This window comes from Bombina bombina, chromosome 5 (assembly GCF_027579735.1).
Source record: "Bombina bombina isolate aBomBom1 chromosome 5, aBomBom1.pri, whole genome shotgun sequence".
NCBI lineage: Eukaryota > Metazoa > Chordata > Amphibia > Anura > Bombinatoridae > Bombina > Bombina bombina.
Window position 1 is genome coordinate 431124571 of NC_069503.1, and position 17232 is coordinate 431141802.

The 17232-nt window shown below is 41.6% G+C and overlaps 1 protein-coding gene across 1 annotated transcript in view; it reads right to left on the reverse strand.

Annotated features, from left to right (window-relative positions):
• Positions 1 to 9389: 9389 nt before the first annotated feature.
• EAF1 (ELL associated factor 1) overlaps positions 9390 to 17232 on the reverse strand; it is a 49892-nt gene continuing 42049 nt past the window's right edge. Inside the window, exon 6 of the mRNA XM_053714280.1 lies at positions 9390 to 15100. Coding sequence (XP_053570255.1) covers positions 15054 to 15100 — 47 coding nt within the window. The 3' untranslated portion in view covers positions 9390 to 15053. The remainder of the gene's footprint in view (positions 15101 to 17232) is intronic.

Below are 17232 nucleotides of genomic sequence, written 5' to 3' on the forward strand. Positions count from 1 at the left end.
GTTAAGTATGCCCTAGGGTCTGTATCTCTGTCGCATAGCAAAAAAAACATGAATAAGAACATAAAACAAAACATACATTTTCTCATAAAAAATCTAGATACTAATGCAAGCATTAAACTTTTAGTGTTAAGAGGGAGGGATTATAACCCATTCCATAGCAAGTGATATACATTTAGGGATGACTAATGCTCAATTACATTGGTAAAATATTTCTAACAGTACAATACAATAATTCCTAAATTCCTAAATTTACTTATTTCTAGATCAGAAGTCGTTTAACAGTAAAAGGTTTATGGCCAATGTGGCTATACATTACCCAGCGACCAAGCTGTAGCACCGGGCAAAGTCTCTAGTAGAATGATCAGCTCGTAGGGATAGCTAAGATACAAAATAATTGATTAAGTTGTGACTTTAGAGAGCAAGCCGGGGGGCTTGGCCTGCGGCTTAGACTGAGGTTTGGGGGGAATACGCTGCCAGTCTCTCATGACAGGTCCTGTAGATTTCTTTCTAGGGGGTTCGTGAGAGTTCTCTGGAGAGAGTTCTTCTGGAGGGTCCAATTCCAAGGCCTGGCAAAAGGCGTTGACATCTTCTAGGGTTCTGCAAATTAACTTTCTATTTCCATGAAGAACATAGAGATGAAAGGGGAATCCCCATCTGTAGAGGATTTTCTTCTGTCTGAGAAGGGATGTTACAGGAGCCAGATCTCTCCTCCTTTGCAATGTTCGTTGGGAGAGGTCTTGAAAAAATTGGAGAACAACCCCCCTGAATTTAACAGGCTGGTGCCTACGAGAGAGGTTTAGGAGTTCCTCCTTTTCGTTGAACTCTCTAAACTTCATGATGATGTCCCTTGGGGGGGCAGTGTCAGGGGGTTTCGGTCTAAGGGCTCTGTGGGCTCGAACCCAAGGGATATCTGTGGAGGGAGTGGTGTTTCTGAGATGTGCGAATAAAGCTGGGAGATAGATTGGAAAGTCTTTAGGTAATACCGACTCAGGAACACCTCTGATTCTGAGATTTTTCCGGCGGCTCCTATTCTCCAGATCCTCGATTTTGTCGAAGAGATCTGCTATAAGAGCTGTGTGATGGTTTGTTGAATCCTGAGTTGTATTGATTTCCACTTGAAGGTGGTCCGTGAATTCTTCCAAGGCCTCCACTCTATTGCCCACTGAGTGAAGGTCTTGCTTTATTTCTGCTATCTCTTCCCTGATACACGAGCGAATGATATCCGCTATATCCTGTTTGGATGCTAGGGTAGAGAGGATGGTGTTGGGGACAGGTGTGCTCTCCTCAGTGTCATCTTCTTGTACTTGCGAAGACTGTAATTTCTTTTTTGGCGACTTGGCAGGTTCAGTACTGTCACCCACTTTTGAGGCAGGGGGCGAGAAAAACTGAGCGACCATGCTGTCTCTGTGGTTGTGCATCTTAGGGGGTTTATTCAGTTTCGAAGTGCGTTTTGCATTCATTGTGCAGGGGGAAGTTGTAAAAGAATGTTACAGATACCCTTTCCTATGCAGTTATGGTTAGAAGAGAAAAAGGGAAAGGCCTGAACCAGATCTGTTGTTAGTATGATGATGTCCAATAAAGTGGGATGAAATAAGGGCCAGGTGCAGAGCCCAAGTACCTCTGGGGTCTGAGTAGTGTTAGTTGGTACACTGCCGCGTGGTGATTCTGCCACGTGGTTAACTGTGCAGGCTAAAATCTTTAGGCCCCGTACAGCAGGCCTCTGGATAAGCGGCTGGTCTCCACTATGAGTGTGCCTGTCTGCACTCGCTCCCCCTGTCACTAGTTAGGGCCCGGGTGGTGTAGGGCACCGTTCTATCCCCTCTCCTTACCTGTAAAAGAAGTGACCTCCGGCTTCTTATAGTGCAGCTGCGGTCTCTATGCTGCGTGTGCGGTTCGCTCCCAGTAATGGCGGTGGGGCCCAGGAGTAGGTAGGAGACACTGTAGTTACAGCTAAGGGCAGTCCGGGTCAGCGATCAGAGAGAGGAAGGATTCCTCAAGATGGTCAGGAAACGTAGTGAAGTCCCGGATTCAAGGTTGGCTCCGAGCCGGGTAAAAGTTAGTGCGTTATCGGGTAGAGATGCGGTGAGGTTTTAAGACGAGAGTAAGCCCGCTGGGTCTGCTTAAAAATGGTGTCTCCTGACTCCCGATCTATAGAGCATTTATGAGGGCATGTTATTTAGTGGAATCTAGGGCTTTGCGAGTAGTTTTGAGCTGATATATGGAACTGGGTCCCGGAGCTCAGAGATTACACAGCTTCCATTGCTGCTGCTGGCTCCGCCCCCCGGATGATTAAAATTTAAAAAAAAGTTATTGCTATTTGATTTAAAATCAGCCAATCGTAAGTAAGTGGTACCCCTATATATTGGGGTTCTGTCCTTTCGGGATTTCAGTGTGCGGCGGCGACCGCATGAAGACCAGGGCTCCCTGAAGAGACCCGAAGAACAGAAGATTGCAGAGTGGAGGGGGCGGAAGAGGCCGCAGAAGTCCGCCTTTGCCGCCAAGATGGGCACCCGGTGCCTGGATGAAGAGGGCTCCGGCGTTGAAGAAGATTGAGGAGCGGAGGTTGCAGAAGAGGCCACATTGGGCCCTCTTCATCTAAGGTTCAGCCCCCCCCCCCGTACCTGAACCTTAGATGAAGAGGGCCCAATGTCGGTTCTAGAGGAGCCGGAGTCTTCTTCAACTGTGAGTAACACTTTTGGGGTTAGATAGGGTTTGCTATTTTAATTTTATTTTATAGGCTAGTTTTTTTACAGTTAGAATTTGTTATTGTTGGGGGTGGGGGGGTTTCTTTAATGTAGGAGGGGTGCCCCGCAAAAGAGCTAAGATCATTTTAGGGCAATACCCTATAAAAATTTAAGGGCTATTATAATTTATTTTAGTGTTAGGGTTTTTTTTTATTGGGGATGTTATTTTATGGGGCATGTAGTTGAGTGTTAGGTATAATGATATTTTTCTTTGTGGGGTTAGTTTAGAGGTGGGTTTAGATTAGAGGGGGGGTTAGTTTAGTGGGGGAGGGTTAGGTGTTAGTTTAGTTCTAGTTTGCGTTGGGAGGTTGGCGGTTGGCGGTTTAGGCCTTAATCTCCTTACCACCCCCCATAACTGTATGGGGGTTGATTAGATGATTATATTTTAGTATTTTTAGGCCTTAATCTCCTAACCACTACCCCCCATACCTGTATGGGGGGTTGATTAGGTGATTATTGATGGTTACCATTTATTAGGCCTTAAAGGGACATGAAACCCAACATTTTTCTTTCATGATTTAGAAAGAGCATACCATTTTAAACAACTTTCAAATTTACTTCTATTATAAAATTTGCTTCTATCTCTTGGTATCATTTGTTGAGGAAGCAGTGTCACGAATACCAGGCTGCCAAGGTTAAACCTCCACCCCCTACTATCTAGCCCCTCACCTTTTTTCACCAGATTTGGACTTTGGAGAGCTTTGGCAATCTCCCAGATGCTTGGTTTTGTTTATTTTGTGTGCTTTACACCCTCCCAGAACAGCTGATCTCTGACCTCCTAACCCTTTTCTGGCTGGCGGGGCTCCTGAAACTACCAGCTGGCCGTGCCTCCCTAAATACCCACTGACATTTACACCAGGTTGCTTCAGCAGCCCTTCACCCCAGAGCTCTGCTCTTTTGGGGATGGGTACTCCCTAGGGAGGGCAAGAGGTGGAGTGATAGCCGGAGGAGAGCTCCCTTGGAAACTGGGGGTTCTGGACACCCCTACAACTCCTATTTCACCTTCCCAGTGTACATTTGATCAGCCCCCAGCCATAGATCACGTCGCTTTTTGGACTGTAGCATCTGGAGACCGAGGGCTTTCCAAAGATCACCCCGGAATAGCCACCACTGTACTGCTGGGAATCTATGGGACAATGGACACTATGGGGGCGCCAGCCTGTCTGAAGGGGTGGGAATGGTGGGAGATCTGGGGATCTGATAAGGCTCTTTATCTTGACCAGTTTGTGTATAAAAACAATCAAAATCAGCAATCATAGCCGAACTCATGGAAGGTAATCGGGCTAGCGAGCCAGTTAGTGAAGCTGGTAGCAGCCAGGACACAGAACGGCCCATCGAGGCATCAACCAGAGAGACCTTGATGTCTGAACTCCAGAGAGAGCTCCAGTGGTGGCTATCCCTCTACGAGACTGCCCCACCTGAGGAGGTTATCACTCAGTTAATCACAGATACCACTCGGGTCTGGATGTTGGAGGTCCATAAGTCTATGGGGGGAGCTATGGCGGACCACCTGGACCCACCTCCCCGACCAAAGAAGCTACCCCCAAGTGTTCAAGACCCAGTGTGAGTTGCAGGGTGTTGCCAATGCTGACTGAGTCCCCCTCCTGCTTGGAAAGCTTTCTGGACAGGCCCTGGAGGCTTTCAAAACTGTGCCCCCAGGAGACCAAAAGAACTATGACCGGGTGAAGTAGCGCATCGTTATGGTCTCCCGCTGGAGGCTCACCAGCTGAAGTTCCGGGAACTAAAGAGGCAAGAGGGGCAGCCATTCACAGAGTGGACCCACCAGTTCACCCAGTCCTCTGACTCTTGGTTCAGAGGCTGCCACCTAACTACCCTGAATGAAGCTACCCAGCTCATTTTGTTGGAGCACTTCTACAACCACTCCCCAGCAGAGGTACGGGACTGGGTTAAAGATAAGGGGCTCAAAACAGCAGACCAAGCAGCCATCCTGGCTGATCAGTACTTGGATGCCCGGCGTCAGACCAACCATAAGCCCCGACCAGTGACTCGCTCCTCTCCAACCCCTGCCGGCCCTCCGGCACCTACTCAGTGCCTCCAGACCTGACCGGCACCTATCTACCCCTCCAGGCCCAGTTTCCTCCAGGGGTGCTATGGGTGCGGACAGACGGGCCACATCCAACGGGCATGTCCGGCTCAGTGGGCAAGGACTCCTGCTGGATGTTACCAAGCCGCCGCCCACTGTTTGGATGCAGATGGCACTGCAGACTATGCCAGCTGGGCAGAAGAGGAGGTCGGGGTCCTGCAGAAGGTGGTGTCAGGATGCCAGGAATCAGACTGAGACGAGAAGTGCAAAAATAATCACACCTTTATTAATAGCAAAAAAATAATAAAAAGTCCACAAGTCAAAAAACAAGCCAGGAACCAAAACCAGAGATGGTAGTCAGATGAGCCGAGTCAGGAGCCAAAGCGAGTAGTCAGATGAGCCGGAATCAGGAACAAGGAGAACAGCAGAGTCAGGAACAAGCCAGGGTTCAGGAACCAGGAGGGACTTCAGACAGCCAGGTAATACACAGGAGCTCTCACAAACAGGTCTGAGACAACACAAGGGAAATGCATACTGAATAGAGGCCCTTTAAATAATAAGTGAGGACATCACAATTCTAAGACTGCATCCTGTCTCACACGGATGATGTACACCAGTCTGGCCATAAAAGGAAGTGCAGGAAATGAGCAGCATCACACAGTATACACCAGAGTCAGCAAGAGTGGTTAGTAAAATGGCTGTCAGCAGCACATGGCAAACAAAACAGGGAAAAAACCCTGACAGTACCCTCCCCTCAACGACCCCTCCTCCACGGGAGGACAAAAGGCTTATTGAGGAAGGCACGTAGGAGGGCGGGAGCATGAACAGCAGAGGAGGGAACCCATGAACGCTCCTCCGGACCGTAGCCCCTCCAGTGAACCAAATACTGTCTGCGGCCCCTGGACATACAAGAGTCAATAATGCTGCTGACCTCATACTCCTTATGGTTGTCAACAAAGATAGGACGGGGACGAGGCAACACAGTGGTAAACCGATTACAAACCAATGGTTTCAAGAGGGAGACATGGAGATGCGCATTGCAGGAGGAAGGTCAAGAGCGTAGGCCACAGGATTGACCTGTCAGAGTATTCTAAAAGGACCAACATAACGGGGAGCCAGTTTATTGGAAGGCACACGAAGGTTGAAGTTGCGGGAGGACAGCCAAACTCTCTCACCAACCTGGTAGGAAGGCGCGGGCAGATGCCTACGATCAGCCTGGAACTTTTGACACTGCATAGAACGATGAAGGCAATCCTGAATCTGCACCCACATGGAACGGAGTTCATTCATGTCTCAGGGAATACCCTGAGACATGAATGAATCGGGCAACAAGGATGGTTGAAACCCATAATTCGCCATGAACGGTGATAACTTGGAGGAATCATTAATAGCACTATTACGAGCAAACTCTGCCCAAGGTAACAGTTCAGACCAATTATTGTGGTGATCTGAGACATAGCAATGGAGGAACTGTTCCAGAGCTTGATTAGACCATTCCGCAGCCCCATTGGATTGAGGGTGATATGCCAAGGAGAAGGAAAGCTGGATCCCCATTTGAGCACAAAAGGAATGCCAAAATCTAGAGACAAACTGGCTACCCCGGTCCGACACTATCTCCTTGGGTAATCCATGTAAACGGAATACCTCCCAGGCAAAAAATTAAGCAAGCTCCTGAGCGGTAGGCAACTTTGGCCCTGGTATTAGACAGTCCCTGCTCATAACCCCTTTTTTTTTAAATTGCTAGAACAAGACTCTTTTGCAGACAAATAATTTTCCATTAAAGGGACACTGAACCCAATTTTTTTCTTTCGTGATTCAGATAGAGAATGCAATTTTGAGCAACTTTCTTATTTACTCCTATTATCAATGTTTCTTTGTTCTCTTGCTATCTTTATTTGAAAAATAAGTAATCTAATCTGTTTTTTTGGTTCAGCACTCTGGACAGCACTTTTTTATTGGTGGATGAATTTATCCACCAATCAGCAAGAACAACCCAGGTTGTTCACCAAAAATGGTCCGGCATCTAAACTTACATTTTTGCATTTCAAATAAAAATACCAAGAGAATGAAGAAAATTTGATAAACGGAGTAAATTAGAAAGTTGCTTCAAATTGTATGCTCTATCTGAATCACAAAAGAAAATGTTTGGGTTCAGTGTCCCTTTAACTTTACCACCTCAGAAATATTGGAAACTTGGTGACAACATACCCACTCTTTTTCTCCAGAGGGCAGGATATCGATGAACTGCTCAACAATAATCAGCTCTGCAATCTCTGTTGCTGACTTGGTCTCTGGTTTCAGCCAACTTCAACATAAATCCCTCAGAACTTGGGCCACAACTCAGGGGAGAGACCCTGCCAGAAATTTCTCTTGTCTGAACCTTTGTCTATCGGTGCTCTCAGAGATTCCAAGACAGTCCAGTATGGCTGCATTCACCAGATCATAATTCACTGCATCTTCATTTCCAAAAGCTCTGTAGGCAGCTTGGGCTTCTCCAGTGAGCTGTGGGGCCACTGTTCTTTGGGCCACTGCAGGACCTTTGCCTCTCTTTCAAAAGTAGCTAGAAAGGCTTCTGGCTCATCCTCCATTCCCATTTTTGATAACGTTATATCATATGGATGATTACCAGTACCAGAAGGAGTGGGGTCACTTTCTGCATGTGCTACTCTGGAGGTGATCTGCTGCATAACCTGCTGCTGGGCTGTTAGCTGCTGTGCCGTTAGCTGCTGTGCCAGTTGTTGCTGCTGTTGGGAAATCAGCTGCTGTATGAATTCCCGCTGCTGCTGTTGTTGGTAATTATGATTCCTCTGTATCACTGCTTCTGCTCACCTTGGCACTGACCAATCCCACCGTTGCCACCATATGTAATAGTGTGCCACTGCAGGGTTTATTTCAGAAGGACAGAATTTTAAGTGAATCAAAATTACTTTTATTTGTAATTTTCCACAAAACAGTACTCTTTTATTCAGAGACCAGGTAGCTTATAGCTCCCAGCCACATGTCCTGCAGGTTCAGTATCTCTCCCCTGTCTGTGGTAACCTGAAAGCAAGGCTGATGGCTTAAAGGGACATTATAAAGTTTTTTTTTTTAAATAAATGTATAGTTTTGCTTATTTTTAAATAACATTGCTCTGATTTTCAGACTCCTAACCAAGCCCCAAAGTTTTATGTGAATACTGCCAGCTACCTTCTCCAGCTTGCTACTGTTTGTGTAAAGGGTCTTTTCATATGCAAAAGAAGGGGGAGGGGGGAGTGTCTTATTTGCCACTTGCAGTGGGCTTTCCAGCTACCTTTTCAACAGAGCCAAACTGACAGCTTCTAAGTAAGTTTTTAAACAGTTTTATACTGGATTTTTATATCAGTATCTGTGCATCTTATTCTTTATAGTAGTGTCTATTACATGCAGTTATATGAAAATGAGTGTATACTGTCCCTTTAAGTAGTTTTAACTAATTATCAGACACCTGTATCCTATTAGAACTGCAGTCTCTGCACTGCTTACAGACCCTCCCAGCATCTTGTCTATAGAAAGGATAATCTTTAACCCTTTCAGAGTTATTCAGGCAAAACAATTTGTAAACTCCAATACACATCCCCATAGACAAACTTGACAGAAGTAGGTGTAGTCTTCATTTGTACAAAATAAACTATTTAAAGCTGCACTCTGTCTCTACCTAATTCCAAATAGATAGGAATACAACTGAAGCAGACAGGAATATATTTAGGAATGAGGCAGCCCTGAAAACTTGTAAGAGCATTTATACCTACTCTAAGAAGGAAAAATACCTTAATACTAAGGGTCTGATTCTCTAAAGCTCTCTGTTCTGGTGGGGATATATAAGATGTTTAATCAGTATTGCAAGGTCCCTCAAATAAATTTAGTAAGGCAAATTTTTGTTTGAAAGCTATTTTGTGTGTGATTTCTCTACATGCAGACACATTTTTGATAATCGGGACCTAAGTCACCACTTCTTAACTATATTGGGAGGAATTTCTTAATTTGTAAGGTTCTTGGTTTTATTGGCCTATATAGGGTTATTATTCAAATTCTTTACAATTCTTCTGATAACGTTTGCTTTTTGGACTATGCAAATTTGCCAACATGCAACGTGTCAATTACCATAGCATATATGGAGAGCAGTATGAGTAACAAATACATTTTATTACATTCCCTGTAGCTGCTAACCCTGTCATTCAAAGTGTTTTGAATGTCACAAGTCATTCATAAGGGTACATCAAAGTTCTGAATTATATTATATGATTATAATCATTTTGGCCTGTAAGATGCAGCCCACTAGTAATCAAAAAAAAAAAAAGTAAAACTCATACATATCACAGGCTCGCTATCATTTCCACCATCTTCCACCTGTTCTTTTATCTCCTGCACAGGCATTTGCCTTATTTTTCCAGCAGAGAATATAAAACCGGGAAAATTGACCACCCATTTTAAAGGTCAACTTAAATTTGCAAGAAAAGTTACATTTTCCTGCATATGTCTTTAAAGAACAGTAAATCATTCATGTCATTTCACTATTTTGTTTCAATAATGTAAACAACAATGCCCAACTCAGGTGTTTGTGTACAAATTCAAAATAAGATGCATTGACAAATGTAAAGTGGATTTATTTAGAAATTAAATAAAATAAACACACAAAAACCGCAAACACTGAAGAAACCTCTTTGTATTAGATTTTATAGGCTATACAGGAGATTACAGAAACTTCCTAGGAAATATTATAGCAAGAAATAAAAAAAAAAACAACAACAGATTAAATAAAATTTACAAAACATTGTACATGACGATTTTGACTTTGACAAAAAGTCACATGTCGTTAGTATGTTCCAACAATGAAACAGAAAAAATAATGTTAATTAACAAGAATATAGCAAAAATATATCTATTTAGACAAATTAAATTACCTCTTGTTTTTTTTTTTTTACAAGCTTGTCACAAATCAAAGGGTCCTCATTTTTTTGCATCATACAAACAACATATGAGTTACACAGTGACTTCTCAATATGAAAACATTTATTTTCATAAAATAAGTATTGTAAAGTAAATAATCTGGAATTTCTGAGTAAAGGCATCTTTGAAAATCCTTAAACAGCCAATCATAATAAGCAAATGCAGAGTTTACCCTTGGGGGCATATTTATCAAGCTCCAGATGGAGCTTGAGGGCCCGTGTTTATGGCGAGCCTGCAGGCTCGCCAGAAACAGCAGTTATGAAGCAGCGGTCTAAAGACAGCTGCTCCATAACCCTGTCCGCCTGCTCTGAGGAGGCGGACAGACATTGTCACAATTCAACCCGATCGAGTACAATCGGGTTGATTGACACCCCCTATTCGGCCGTGAATCTGCAGGGGGCGGCGTTGCACCAGCAGCTCTTGTGAGCTGCTGAATACGGAGAGCGTATTGCTCTCTGCATTCAGCGAGGTATGACGGACCTGATCCGCACTGTCGGATCAGGTCCGCCAGACCTTTGATAAATATCCCCCTTGAACTGCAGTATGTGGGAATTATGTGTCAGGGCTGGACTGGAACCAAAAATAGGCCTTGGAATTTTAAGGCAAAGCAAACCACCCCCACTCATATGCACGCAAGCCACACATACTCCCACATACATACAATAATATGTACACACACACTCATATGCACACACACACACCACACATACACATATGTATTCACACCCCACATACACGCACTTCACACATACACACTCATATGCATGCATGCCACACATACACACACTAATATGCACACACGCCACACATACACTACACATATACAAACTCATATGCATGCACACCACATGCACACATTCATATGCACGCACACCACACACCCACATACAAACACTCATATGCATGCACACTACACATATAAACACACTCATATGCAAGCACACTACACATATAAAACACACTCATATGCAGGCACAATAGACATATATACACTCATATGCATGCAGACCACACATACACACACTCATGCATGCCCACTACATATATAAACACACTCATATGTATGCACACTACACATACACACACTCATATGCATGCACACTACAAATATAAACACACTCATATGCATGCACAGAGGAATATGTATATTCAGGGCCGGTCCGGCTACCAAGAAGGCACAAGACCCAGACTGACAAAGAAAAATGACAGGTTGGATAATTTCTCTGAAGTGATATACTTACTTCGTATGATTGAGGTTGTTATATGTGGCAAATATATTAATCTTCTTTCTATTCAATATTTTATTTCATTAATTATAATTACATTCTAATTATATAATTGTTCTTTTGTAAATTTAATGCACTTGTCAGGAAAGGAACCAAAGCTTCTGCACGCGTGTCTAGAGGCTGCGTACCACTTTGGGGGCATATTTATCATGTTCTAAAGACCGCTACTCCATAACCTGTTTATCTGCTCTGAGGAGGCGGACAGAACTTGCAAGAAATCAACCCGATCCAATACGATCAGGTTGATTGACACCCCTTGCTAGTGGCAGATTGGCCGCAAATCTGCAAGGGGCGGCATTGCACCAGCAGTTCACAAGAACTGCTGGTGCAATGATAAATGCTGACAGCGTACGCTGTCGGCATTTATCGATTTGCGACGTACATGATCCACAATATCGGATCTTGTCCGTCCGCACCTTGTCAAATAGGCCCCCTAGTCTTGTGATGTTTTTGCTATGGCGATTATTGTGCTGCCACATTCACTCTTATTATTGCTTTGAGGTTTTTCTAAATTTATTCCAGTAACAAGTAAAATGCTTTACTGTGAACATGAATATCTCAAATAATTTTAGTTACCATGGGGCATTACCATGGTGCTTGGCTGGTGCCGGGCCTAAGAATGGCAGCTGCAACCTGCAGGAAGGTGAAAGTCAGATTCCTCTCTCTTGAGGGAGAGAGAGGAGGCAGGCGTGGAAGGATATGTATCTTCAGGGCCGGACCGACTTCCAAAGAAGGGCTATTTTTTTGTTGTGCTGCGGTGCTAAAGTAACCGGCCCCAAGCCCACCGGCATTTGCCTGGGATGCCTGGTGCTCAATCTGGGCCTGGACATGTGTTTATTAAAGTCATACAAAAGGCTATTACACACTATTAAATATTATGTGGGTCTGGAGATGAAATTAAACAATTAATGCTTGTTTATCTTATTCTACACATTGTGGCTATGGTTCAAAACTGTGTAATAAGTGTGTGTAAAGGAAAATCATAAGCAATTAATTAGTATGAAGTGTGTATTTAGTGAAATGGTTTGTAATTTTACAAGATCGTCTAGAATTACTGATATCTGTTTTAAATTCAACTGGTTTGCTGTGAATTGTGTAAGTGACTGCTTGAATAGGACCATATGGATTTAACAGAAGGACTTTCTAGGGTTTTCAAAAGATACTTTTACTCAGGTATAACACAAGCACTTAAAAGGACCATTATAGTTTTAAAAATGCATACTCTAATTTGAGAGAGCACTAATATTAAGACTAGTGATCCTGCACCTCTATGTGTTTAACCCCCATAAAGAGAGGTTAAAAGAAGTACTGCAGGCTCAAGCGGAAACAGCCACTGATACATCAGCAGCGCTAGTTACATAGCTAGGGCGTGTGAATAGTGCTGCTGACTGGATCAGCGTCAATTTCCCCCTCGGTACCTGTAGTTTTCTGCAAATTCTGAGAGGTACTTCTAAAACCCCTTTCTGGGAGCTAAATGTACAGGGGTGCAGGGTCACTAGTTATAAATTTACATGCTCTAAGGAATTAGAGCATGCCATTTTTCAAATATAATGGCCCTTTAATGGAACAGTAAATATGAGACATTAATGTCCCGTTTACTTCAGTTATTTACTTTAATTGCCTTATTTGGAGGTGCCAATCTGGACTTGCTTCTGCAGACAACAAGACTAGCTACAATCACTATGTTAGCATAAAGTGTATTGTTTTGCATTTTTTATCTGCTAAAGCCAATTAGGGAAATATATATAGCAAGGCAAGCCTTAAGAAGTTTGCAATGTGCATTTCCAGTTCTGAGAAAAGGAAAATCCACAATTTTCAGACCCAAATGAGAAGGAAATGGGTAAAATAAATCTCCATGTATTTACTGTCCCTTTAATATTTACAGACTTAAAAAAATAGAATAAAACAATAAAACCATGCTTATCTTCATACATACTAAAAACACGAGAGTTATGCCCCTTTCAAAATGTTTTAATGATCTATTTACTTGAGAATTAAAAATGATTACAATTTACAATTACAAACCACATTTACAGAAACCTATTTTACAGAAATTGATATGGTATAGATAAAATGCTTTCAAAATATAAATAGGGGTGTAAACAAGAGCACTACACAACCAAGGAAATAAAAAATGCTGAGCTGAACCCACTTAGTACGCTTCCTATTAAGCTTCACGGTAAAGTGCTGTTATCCTATCCTACCACTTTAAACTGTACAAAAGCGCTTCTAACATAGTAGAAATAAATAAAATAACCAAAAATGTTTGTACATAGAAACATGAAAATTAGCAAAACAAACTGCAATTCTACACAATTGAAATGCAGTCATATACCTACATATACTGGCCTCATGCACCTGTATCTACCTTTACAGAACTCACTGTTAAAGGAACATTATACACTCATTTTTTCTTTGCATAAATGTTTTGCAGATGATCTATTTATATAGCCCATAAAGTTGTTTTTTTTTAAAAAAAATGTATAGTTTTGCTTATTTTTAAATAACATTGCTCTGATTTTCAGACTCCTAACCAAGCCCCAAAGTTTTATGTGAATACCGTCAGCTCTCTTCTCCAGCTTGCTCCTGTTTGTGTAAAGGGTCTTTTCATATGCAAACGGGGCTTTCCAACTACCTTTTCAACAGAGCTAAACTGTGAGATTCTAAGTAAGTTTTTAAACAGTTTTATACTGGATTTTTATATCAGTATCTGTGCATCTTGTTCTTTATAGTAGTGTCTATTACATGCAGTTATATGAAAATGAGTGTATACTGTCCCTTTAAGGTCTGTTTCATAAGCACTAGATTGCTGACTAGACTCAGATACTGAACAAAGCCTACAGTGGTCACACACACGTGTGTATTCTATGATACTGACACATATACAGTGTGTTGTGCAGATAGACACGCCACATGCAACATATTAGTGAGATATACAATAACACAGAGCACACTTAGAGACACCAGAAAGCTGAAAATAAAGACAAATCCTCTCTTAATATGTATGATTTTTTTTGTTTGGTAGATATATTTTGTGACAAGTGTTTTTAAATTGTGCTACCTCCTGCATCAGCACATACATGTACTACTAACTATAAGCATAAGTTACACGTGTATTATACTGATATATGATACTATCATAAGTTCCACAGAAGGATATTCATACTTAAGGCTTAAGTAATGCTGACAATTTCTGCATTTTAAAAGCTTGACTTATTATTTTAACAATAAAGTATGGGGTTAATATAAATGTACTGTTATTTTCATAAGATTTTCTTTTATCAATGAAGGTATGTTAGATGAATGGTTAATATTTATTCTGCCACAAGCTTAATTTGGGAAAATCTTTGAGAGGGTGGTAAACTAAATTATACAAGAAGTAAAAAAAAAATCTTAGGTAACCAGTAGACAACACCCCCCCCCCCACAAATTAACTGGCAGACTTTGCATATTTGAGAATCAGGTCTACTTGGAGTTAAGTTTAGTTGCTGCAGGTCTTAAAATACAAACATGCTCTCTTGAAGTTTTATGAAAACATCAACCTTGTAGTTTACTGGACTTTCTTCCTAGAATGCTATACAAATGTCTATGTTTATTAAACAGACACATTAACATTGTAATTTAAAGATATAGAGCATGCTTAGTAATCACTAGACTGTATAAAGAAAACCTACTTGAATTCATTTCTATAAAACTGCATGAAGAAACTGATTTCCTTTATCATTAACATGTTGTTATGCTGTATGTTAAATTATGGATATACATGCTACTACTGTACTGTGTTTGGTGTAAGCTGGAATTATAGACTGCAATGATCACAGAATATCTACAGTTCAATAGCTTTGTTTAGATGTCCATTAAAGATTGCATGTTATTGAAGTGCATGTTAGCAAGGCGTCAATGTATTACTGCAGGCACCTCATTCCCAATTCCGCTTCACCAGTGGTAGATCTGAGTGCACTGTGCTTTTATATACATTGGCTAAAAAAAAATATATTTAAAAGGTCCACATTTTCAGTCATCGCTGTCACTGCCCGATTCGCTTAACTGCAGATCATTTCCTAAAGCAAAACAGAAAAGAACAAAAACAGTCAATAAATATTGCACATTCTGCGTTGAACATTCTGACATTTAAAAATGTATAGCAACTGTTGCAACACTTGCTACTGAATTAAAGGGACATAAAACAAGTTGGGATAGAGACAAAATATAATAATATGTACTTTTATTACCTGCAAATGTACACTGCAGTGCCTCACCATTAACCCTTTCTTTTTAGTTTCTGAATTGTAAAGCTCTAACTCCCCCCACACATTTCTTTCTATGGCTGTATCTATATATATTGTTGTTTTGGTAGAATGCAAAAATGCATAGGGATTATCTCTTGGAGCATGCCTAGAAGCTGTGAACTCAGTTGAAATACAAGGCCTGTGTCTAAACACTGATAAGAGGGGTGGAGTTGGCTGCTCCAGGCAATTAAGCTATGTAATTCACTTTCCTTATTTTTGAAAATTATTTGAAAATTCTTGCCAGCAATTTTTAAACAATTATTTTATGCAAACTATTTTTAATTAATTAGCCCTTTTAGGATATGCATAGATCTCAACCTGCTTTATGTCCCTTTAAAGCAAACAATAATGTAAGGTGCTGATTGTTTTCAGAACTGCCCAACAAACTGCATCTGTTGGCATCTCTTTCTTTGTTTAAAAAGGAAATTTATGCTTACCTGATAAATTTATTTCTTTTACAATATGACAAGTCCGCGGATTTCATCCTTACTTATGGGATTACGCCTCCTGGTCAGCAGGAGGAGGAAAAGAGCACCACAGCAGAGCTGTATATATAGCTCCTCCCTTCCCTCCCACTCCAGTCATTCGACCGAAGTTAGGAAGAGAAAGGAAAAGCCAAGGTGCAGAGGTGACTGAAGTTTAACAAAAATAAAGACCTGTCTTAGAAAATGACAGGGTGGGCCGTGGACTCGTCATATCGTAAAAGAAATAAAATTTATCAGGTAAGCATAAATTTCCTTTTCTTTTACAAGATATGACGAGTCCACGGATTTCATCCTTACTTATGGGATATAATACCAAAGCTATAGGACACAGATGAAAGGGAGGGACAAGACAGGAACCAAAACGGAAGGTACCACTGCTTGAAGAACCTTTCTCCCAAAAACAGCCTCAGACGAGGCAAAAGTATCAAATTTGGAAAAAGTGTGAAGAGACAATCCAAGTTGCAGCCTTGCAAATCTGTTCAACAGAAGCATCATTTTTAAATGCCCATGAGGAAGCCACAGCCCTAGTAGAATGAGCCGTAATTCTTTCAGAAGGCTGCTGTCCAGCAGTCTCATATGCAAAACGGATGATACTCTTCAGCCAAAAAGAAAGGGAGGTAGCCGTAGCTTTCTGGCCCCTACGTTTCCCAGAAAAAACAACAAATAATGAAGATGATTGACCAAATTCTTTAGTCGCCTGCAAGTAAAACTTCAGGACACAGACCACGTCCAAGTTATGTAACAGACGCTCCTTCTTAGAAGAAGGATTAGGACACAAGGAAGGAACAACAATTTCCTGATTAATATTCTTATTAGAAACAACCTTAGGCAGGAACCCAGGTTTGGTATGTAAGACCACCTTATCAGAATGGAAAATAAGATAAGGAGAATCACATTGTAAAGCTGAAAGCTCAGAAACTCTGCGATCAGAAGAAATAGCAACCAAAAATAAAACTTTCCAAGATAACAACTTAATATCTATGGAATGCATAGGTTCAAACGGAACCCCTTGAAGAACATTAAGAACTAAATTCAAACTCCAAGGAGGAGCAATTGGTCTAAACACAGGCCTGATTCTAGTAAGAGCCTGACAAAAAGATTGAACATCTGACAGACGTTTGTGTAGCAAAATAGACAAAGCAGAAATCTGTCCCTTTAAGGAAGTTGCTGACAACCCTTTCTCCAATCCTTCTTGGAGAAAAGATAAAATCCTGGGAATCCGAACCTTACTCCATGAGTAGCCCTTGGATTCGCACCAATAAAGATATTTATGCCATATCTTATGGTAAATCTTTCTAGTAACAGGCTTACATGCCTGAATAAAGGTATCAATGACCGCATCAGAAAACCCTTGCTTAGATAAAATCAAGCGTTCAATCTCCAAGCAGTCAGCTGCAGAGAAATTAGATTCGGATGATG